Here is a 9,360-nt window from a genome sequence, read left to right as displayed (position 1 = left end):
TGTTGTTGTTGACGATTGCTGTCAACCATGGCGTTTTGGTCGTCCTTTTAGCTGTCTTGTTTCATGGGAAAAATTGTAGAAAATGTGGGTATTATTTATCTTTGTTTTGTATTTGGCTATTGTTTTTGGCCACATGAATATATCGGATGTAATGTTCACATTTGTTTTTGCAACTGAATCAGGTTTTTGAAAAAAAAAATTGTTGGGTGATTGACCAACATCTTCCTAAATCGAAATGTAACATTAACTGTTACGCTATGATGAAATAAGTTGTCTTCTCCAATAACAATTGCTTTTGGAATAGTGGTAAGCACTTGGATCCTAAAATGTGGTTTAGAACAGGTCACCGGTTCGAATCTCATAAAGTGCATAATAATGATCTATTGTAAACATGTTTAATTTCTGATATTATAATTTTTAGTAAATATATTTGATTAAATTTATAATGTTTAAATGATAAAAATATTAAAATTAAAACTACAATATTGTAATAGAAAGTGATGATGTTATACTAAAGTAATTTTGAAAGTACAATGCTACAATAAGAAATATCATGTCAACATTATCGTATACGCGGACAGCTTACTTGGATGATAAGATGACAAAGAAACATGGTATAATGAGTAAATTAAATTTAAAAAGTTATCCAATACTATAACGGGTAGATTTTTGAAAGTATGATGTTCTAATAAAAAAATATTTTAAAAATACAATAATATAATAAAAAAATTTATAAAAATAGATTACGTCTTACTCTATAAAAAAATTTAAACATATATTAATATAATACTACCAACTTATTTCTAATATTGACAATAAACAAATAAACGGAAATTGATCCATATTTATCGTGTCATTATTCTTATCACAAATACCCTTTTGGTACACAACTACGACAAATATATAATTCAAAAAATTAAATAAATAAAATTAAGAACATTGTGTTTGAGATTGCTTATAAAAACAACTTATTGATTTATTCCGGTATGGCACCGGTAATAAACATTTTTTAGTGTTTAGATAAACAACTTATACCGGTATCAAACCGGTGAAAATGAGTTTTTAAAGAAGTTAAACTCTTCTGACTTATAATAAGTTGAAAACTGCTTTTATAGAAAAACATAAGTCATTTCAAATAAGCAATCCAAACACCCCCCTAAAACCAACGAAATTCAAAAAACAGCCTCCTGAAGAATGTAGCAATGTGATTTTCACAGGAATAGTGGTATCTTCTCGAGCTTCCACACGTGTAGCAAAATTTAGTTCCACATCTGTAATAAATTACCACATAAAACATGTTAATAATTTTAGAAGGTGTTTGATTAGAGGTATTAAACAGTAATTAATGAGAATGAAAATAAAAGAAATTGTTTAGTTTCTTTATATAATATAATGAGCTCATTCTTCCAGAGGCCGAAATTCTGATTCAAGGTTAAACTGTCATTTTCATTTTCATTTCTCTGACCGAATCAAACACCCTCTTATACCTTTTAAGTACCAAAAATAAGTTGTGAAGTATAAAGACTAAAATATAATGAATTATCAAATATAAGGATGAAAATTGTAATTTAAAAATATAGGGACGAAAATAAGAAAAATTAACAAATCACAGGGACTAAAAATGTAATTTACTCAATAAGGAGAAAACCAACCTGCAACGAACAGTGTTGCACCCACGAACGCGCTCGATACAGTGCCTGCAACTAGGGCACCTCATCCATCCATTCCACATCGAGATGATGCTAAAAGAGATGTCGTTTAGATACCTCGTTACCCAACTCTCCTTGCACCTATGCGCATCGTGCCATGGGACCTTGCATCGGAAACAAAATGGTTTACTGCAATCAGGGCACACACATCTCTTCAGATTACGATTACCACACTCGTTTAAAATCAATGCCGAACATTCTTGGTTAGTGCAGTAAACCCTGTCAATCTTTAGCACTGCGGATTCGCATAACAAATCGCACCATTTGTCGAACAGTTGGTGTGCAATTTTGGGTCGGCATGATAAGGGTTCCAGAGAGTGATTGCAGGTTATATCCGGGCATTTGATGTCTGATACGTTGTCATTGAGCTTTACTTGGATGTATTTCATCACGCATTCGGTGCAAAAGGGGTGGATGCATTTGTTGCTGTTCTTGAATTTGTTGTTGGGGAGTGTTACTGGTTCCATGCAAATCTTGCAGGTGAATGCTTCTTCTTCTTCATCCTGTTTAGGGTTATCTGAATTTGGTTGGGGTTTTTTATTACGATTCCCCATTATCAAAATAAAAAGCTTTTTTGTGAAATTTTTGGTTGATGACATTTATAAGCAGTAACAACCAACTAAAATTTAGGATAATGAAGATCAAATCCATATCCGATATCAGCAAGAATTTCGTATGGATATCTTTGAATATGAATCTATATTTACCGATTGTAACCGAATACTCATTTGATTAACTATTTTTAGGCTAAAGTCCTCTGGGAAAATTTTGAAATCAATAAACATGGCGAAAGAATCTGCAGAGAAGCACCTTGCGATCAACGTAAGCGTCTCCGGTGAGTTCTAATTTCTGGTTGTAACAGTGGCCGGAGAGATTGAACCTTTGAAGATTGTTCTTCAGCCACCGCCAACGGCGGTGCCCCCTTTACCCCCCGCCTTTTGATAGTACCGGAATCAATCTAGTTTTATACAAGTGTGCGTTCCATACCTCCTAACTTGCATAAAAATTACGTAAAGATCCCTTTTTATCTCTCGTATATTTACTCTGTACACCAAATGAAACCGGTGACACTAAAATCACCAACAAGACTTACTCTCTAAAACGAGTCTTTGAGGAGAGAAAATGGAAGTTCCAACATATATGATTGTGAAATGGTTAAAGTCTAGCCAATATGGGCTTCTAACAAGCCCTTTCCAACATAGGTTAACAGGAAAAAAAAATTACCAAGAATGTCGAGTCTCTAGAGTAATAAACATTAACTCTGATACAATATGAGAATGTGTGAAACCCCCAAACTTATTCTCCAAAAAAAACACTTCAGAAAAGATTGAAAATTCCAACATATATAGATGTAATAGTTTAAGGGGTTATTCGGTTTATTTTATGTTAAGACTTGTATGGATATAGTTGTTTGTATATTAACAGATAAATTGTTGTTTGGTTGCTGAATAGACAATCTGAATGTTAGAAATGACCATTTTACTCTTCAGGCCTTTGCCTAAAACTCTCTCATCTTTGTTCTGATGGATCTTCACACGGTATTGTCATTTCGAAAACCACAGAGAGAAATCGAAAACCTAGAAGAAGAAACCATGGGAAGCAATCGAAAACTATAGGAAGAAATCGAAAACCTTTGTAAGAACAAACCATAGGAAGAAATCGAATCACAAGGAGAAATGATTTTCATCTAGAACTTGGAAGTGTGAACTGGATCAAGAAAAGAGTGGTTGATTGCATATAAAGGGAGAAGAAGACGAAATAAGGGGAAGGGTAAAAAGGGAATAAATGGGAAAATAAATGGTTGAATGTATATGACTTTATTTTTGTAGCTGAGCGATTCAGCCATGGGCTGACCAAATAAGCTCATATCGAACAGTTATATATGGTTGTGCGAATAACCCATATGGCTTATACAGCCCATTAAGCCGCAACCGAACAACCCTAGATCTAGCCTAGTTCCAATAATTAGAGTTTAAAATACATTTTAGAAATTTACTTTTTTAGTATTTTAATATTATTTCAAAATATATTTTTAATTTGATTTTATATAATATGATATAAATCGTAATCGCTTGAGAGTTGAGACCTTTTTCTAAAGATTAAAAGAGATGAAGATAAGATGGTTGAATGGTAGAAAGAGATCACTGGGGGCATGAAAGTGACAATATTGGACCAAATATAAGGTCTATATTTACCAAATCACAAACTAAAAAAATATTTAATTTTAAATATTTAAATATTTCGATCATAATTATTTAAGAAGCCATAAAACATTGTGAAACAAATATATGTTAATTAATTATATTAAATACCATCTTTAAAAGAAAAAAAGTATAATATAAAACGATACTTTAAGGTAAAATTAAGTTGTTATGATTATCACAATATATGAGATTCTCATTTAACTCCTTTAATTAGGGGTGTCCATCGGGCGGGACAGGCGGGTTCTGGTGGGAAAATCAAAAATCCGATCGGATTTCGGATATGAAAACCAATCTCAATTTTTGTATTTTGGATTTCGGATTGCTATGAGTCCGGGTTGGTCGGGTTTTGGGTTGAGGTAATATCGTAATTTGGACGTACCATCAAATTGCAATGTCGTATGTGTTAGAACAAAGGACAAAATAAATATTAGCATAAAATAAAAACAACCAATCAAATATGATACGTTGTTTATTTGTTTACGTTATCTTTTTCATTTAGAAACTTCTTGATGTAACACCCGAACTTAAAATAATAACGTTGTGATAAAAAGATGTCATAAAATATTGCAATTTTAGGATAAGTGGTTGGTTTCGGTGGTGTTAAATTTGAACCAAAATTCTCTTTCGGAAAAGAAAGATGGAGAGAGGTGGTCGAGAAAAAGAAGAAGAAGAAGAAGAAGCAACAATGGAATCGATAAGCCTGCTTTCACCATACGATATGACCATCTTCCGTCTTTCTCACAGGTAATCGATCGTCGTATCTTTATTCCTGATCTCGATCAAATTTTCAGTTTCTAACTCAATTTTTTTAAATGGAACTTAGAAATCTAAAATACTGAAAACATGGATTTTAATCGAGCATAAAACAGTTTGGATCGAATAACAAATGCAGGGTTGTATTGGCACCTTTATCAAGACTAAGATCGTATAACTTCACACCACAACCGCATGCCATTTTGTATTACACGCAAAGAACGACCAAAGGTGGGTTGTTGATCAGTGAAGCATCTGGGATTTCGGATACTGCTCAAGGGTACGAACTTTGTCTTCGTTCCTATTTAATGCAACACAAACGTTTACTTTATACATATTTTACCTTATTAAGGGGTTTTCAGTCTGAATGGTATCGTTTGATTTTGATGTGACATTTTTTTAACATAATCAAGAATTACAAAATAACTTGTCGACTTGATCAAAGTCATAACTAGTTATAAGATCTACCTGTTATTGGTCAAAATGGATATAAATAAAAAGAATAGAACGTTTGTTGCACCCTCCACTACCAAACAAGGCTCTTTTTCCGGCGGATAGATAGACTTTCCAGCGGATAGGACCGCCGGAAATAGAGGCATCGGCGATTAATTTTCGCTACTAACATCCATTAAAGCGTAATTCGTGTTTGTAAGAAGACATGTATTGCATATGAGCATGTGGTGTGTATTGAGCTCAACTAATACCCGTTAAACTTAAATCATACTTTTTTTAATAGTTTTTAAAATCCAATAATAACAATGACATTGGATAATATGTTGTATATAGACATGTATTGCATACATGTGTGTGTATGTTGGACTCGATAAGAGAATTATTATCCATTATACATTCCATAGGAATATGTGCAATATTTTACATATATATATAAAAAAATATTAAAAATCCGCTGAAAATTGTCCGCCGAAAATCCGTCGGAAAATCAATAATTTTTAATTTAAATATCCTGAATAATTATTATTTTAATTTACCGGCGCCACCAGCATCTGCCGGAAATCCTCCGGAAATTTAAAATTAATAAATTTTAATTTGTAATTATTTTCCGACGGATTATCGGCAGAGGTTATCTTAAAAAATTAATAAAAAATCTGCTGGAAATCCACCGGTAAATTATTGTAATTAGAGTTAATAATTTTGTAAAAAAATAATTTGTAAGATCTGCCGGAATATATTTAACGGCGGATTTTCCGGCGGAATTCAACTGAAGTTGACTTTTTTGTTGTCCGCCGTAATCTTTGGGCGGATTTTCTCCACCCGAAATACCCAGTTTTCTAGTAGTGCTTGGCCGTGGAGCTCAGTTGGCGAAGGACTGGAGCGACTTAGCTCAGATACACAACCGGTTCAAATTCGAAATTCTACAAAGTGGAGCTTGAACTCCTCCACTAGCCTCAGCCGCGAGTAAATTTTGAAATGTCTCCTCAGATGTGGTTCCTATGAACAGGTCCCGTATGGGACCCGTGGAAGTTGCCAGTAATCAACCTTTTGTTCGAATAGAATGTTTGTTGCATTAGTTCCGAAAAATGAAAATAAAACTAAAACAAACTTCATTGCATTTTGATGATTTTAAACTTGTTTTTAATGCTACAAGATTACCAAACACACCTGGGATTTGGAAGAAGGAGCATGTAGAAGCTTGGAAACCCATTGTTGATGGTGTTCATAACAATGGAGGAATCTTCTTCTGCCAACTTTGGCATTCTGGCAGAGTTTCCAACACTAGTAAGTAATGATGCCCATAGACCGGTCCGTCCAAATACGGCAAAAACCCTATCTGGTTCAGACCGGTCCGAGTCTGGCCAGAGCACAGTCTGGCCAGACCGATCCGAGTCTGAAAAACCCCAGGACGAGTCCGTGCTCGGCACAACAATGCGTTTTTGGATAGTTTATCATTCACAAGTGTACAACTCGATAAAGCGTTTTGTACCCTGCTGCTAATCCGAATCCGGTTTCTTCTTTTGTTTCCTGGCATGTAGGTTATCAGCCCAACGGTCAGTCTCCGATCTCCAGCACCGACAAGCCAATTTCCACACACTTGTTTATCGGTGGTGGTTCTGGAGGTGACAATGCTCCCTATTCACCTCCACACAGATTAACCATCGACGAAATCTCCCAAGTCGTTAATGACTTCCTAATCGCTGCAAGAAACGCAATCGAAGCAGGTTTTGATGGTGTCGAGATCCACGGGGCAAACGGATACTTAATCGATCAGTTCATGAAAGATCAAGTAAACGATCGGGACGATCGATACGGCGGGAGTCTAGAGAATCGTTGCCGGTTTCCGCTTGAAATCGTTGAAGCAATCTCAAACGAGATCGGATCCGAGAGAGTCGGAATGAGGCTGTCTCCGTTCGCTGACTACAACGAATGCGGTGACACAGATCCCCACTCGCTAGGCATTTTCATGGCTGAGTCGCTGAGTAAACTCGGAATCGCTTATTGCCATGTGATTGAACCACGAATGGTGACTCAGTTTGAGAAGGTAGAGACTCGGAACACTTTGGTGTCGATGCGGAAGGCGTTTGCAGGTACTTTCATCGTTGCTGGCGGGTATCACGATCGAAATGAAGCAAATTGTGTGGTTGAAAATGGGGATGCGGATCTCGTAGCGTTCGGACGTGCATTCTTGGCCAACCCCGACTTACCTCGAAGGTTTAGGCTCAAAGCTCAGCTAAACAAGTACGATAGAAGCACATTCTATACCGATGATCCCGTAGTTGGATACACTGATTACCCATTTCTCGATGATTAGATACACCTAAATATTTGGAATGTATTCAAAGTTCAAAATGGCGCGAGGCGTAGCATGACAACGTCATGCCTCAAACCTTAGGAGTCACGGCTAGGTCGCGTCGGTTTTTAAGGCGTGACTTATGACGACAAATCTTTTTATCATATAAATTATTATACATATAAACATATATTTCCTATTATTACTCAGTGAGTCAATGATATTAAATATTTAAAATTAAAATATACATTAGAAACTAACAAATAACACATTAAAAAAGTAGGAAAAATTAAATATTTCGTTATAAAAACCGCATATTAGGTCATAGCATTCCACATACATAACATTGCGTGAGACACAAACCTTAAGCTACAACGCGTCACGATAGCTGTTGCGATAGCGCGACGATCTTTTTCTAAGGTTTCAATTTTAATAATGTTCCAATTTCCTTAATAAACAATTTGAAAGGATGTTGAGTCGTTGACTTTTTGATCTCTTTTTTTTCTAATTTTTTAATTTATCCATTTAATTATTGTCAATAAAATATAACGAAATTTAATTTAACACCATAAATTGGTTGTAAATTTGACTTCGACATAATTCCAAATTGAGCTTCAATTCGCCTTGTCTGATCATATCTTCTTCAAAAATCACATTGAAAATAAAAAATCGTTGATGTTCTTATAAGACTCGAACATGTGATCTTTGAAAACGATTCTCAAAGATCCGAGCTTTACGTTCTTCTCACGTGTTTCTTTATTTTTAAAGTATCTTTCTGTTCAATTCTTTATATATAGATAATAGTTTTTTTTAATGATCTGAAATATACCACTACAAAACTGCAGAGTATGAGCAAGGGAAATCCGCCACTAAAAGGGTAATCCGTCGATGATACTCTGTCGGTCAAATGCTCGTAGGTAATGCTATCAGCGACGGATATCAACGACGGAATTGCAAGAGATACTTTCAGCGACGGATCAGCGAGGAAAATAATTAGCGACGGATTAGCGAAGGATCTGCGAGGGAACTTTTAGCGACGGATCTGCGAGGGAATTTTCAGCGACGAATCTGCGAGGGATTCTTCAGCGACGGATCTGCGAGGGAACCTTCAGCGACGGATCTGTGAGGGAACCTTCAGCGGCGGATCTACGAGGGATTCTTCAGCGACGGATCAACGAGAGAATTTTCAAGGACTTTCAGCGATGGAATTTTCCTTGCTAATTCGTCGCTAATTTGTATAAATCTAAAAAATATTTTTTTTTAAATTACATAATTCATGTATTTATTTATACAAAACCTGAAAATAATATAACAAACCAAAACTGTGAACAAATTAAAACTAACCAATTCATACAATTTAAAATATGGATTCATACAATTTAATCTTCAAATACATACAATCTAACTATCGGGAGGTGGGGGAGGTGGGAAAATGTATCCTGACTGCCGCATAAACGCAGTAAAATTCTCCGATAATGCGGCCTGTTGGGCTAATGCAGCAGCTTGTCTGGCCTGTTCGGCCTCCAAATCTGCCCTCTTCTTCCGTTCGATCGCCAGTTCCTCTTCTACCCTTGCCAACTTTTCTCTCAACTCCGTTACCTGTAAATATTCAATATTCAATAAAATCAGTAATTTTTTTGCAATTTTAGTAATGAGAAAGTTTATAACAATATAACAAACATACCTCCGCTCTTGACTCGTATGATGACCCGCTACTGCTATATCTACCCGTCATAGCATAAGAGGGATCCTGGGTGGTCCCGAAACCAAATATTCGGCCTTTCCTCTGTCATCCGACACTTTGCTCCCAAAGAGATGCCTCATCAGGGGGAGGGCTGTCGGTACTAGATTGTGACTCACCCCTAAGCAATTGAAATCGCTCCTATGGTTCACCAAAACAAAAACGGGTGAGGTTATGTATGTAGATATTTCAGCAGCATAACGACTG

General features: G+C 35.8%; 2 protein-coding genes across 2 annotated transcripts; one reads left to right on the top strand and one right to left on the bottom strand.

Moving 5' to 3' along the window:
- Positions 1-1,156: 1,156 nt before the first annotated feature.
- LOC112507104 (probable E3 ubiquitin-protein ligase RNF217) lies at positions 1,157-2,263 on the bottom strand. The gene is made up of 2 exons (XM_025111536.1): positions 1,653-2,263; positions 1,157-1,271 (listed from the first exon to the last, which is right to left on the bottom strand). The coding sequence occupies exons 1-2, from the start codon at positions 2,261-2,263 to the stop codon at positions 1,157-1,159; spliced, it is 726 nt and encodes a 241-aa protein (XP_024967304.1).
- A 2,282-nt stretch (positions 2,264-4,545) lies between these two features.
- Positions 4,546-7,467, top strand: LOC112511943 (putative 12-oxophytodienoate reductase 11). The gene is made up of 4 exons (XM_025117710.1): positions 4,546-4,657; positions 4,806-4,946; positions 6,273-6,403; positions 6,658-7,467. Exons 1-4 carry the CDS (start codon positions 4,551-4,553, stop codon positions 7,431-7,433), a joined length of 1,155 nt encoding a protein of 384 aa, XP_024973478.1. The 5' UTR covers positions 4,546-4,550; the 3' UTR covers positions 7,434-7,467.
- Positions 7,468-9,360: the final 1,893 nt, after the last annotated feature.

The sequence above is a fragment of the Cynara cardunculus genome (genome assembly GCF_001531365.2).
Source record: "Cynara cardunculus var. scolymus isolate 2C chromosome LG 1, CcrdV1, whole genome shotgun sequence".
NCBI lineage: Eukaryota > Viridiplantae > Streptophyta > Magnoliopsida > Asterales > Asteraceae > Cynara > Cynara cardunculus.
The sequence above is the reverse complement of the archived record's forward strand: the minus strand, read 5'-3'. Positions and strand labels throughout refer to the sequence as shown.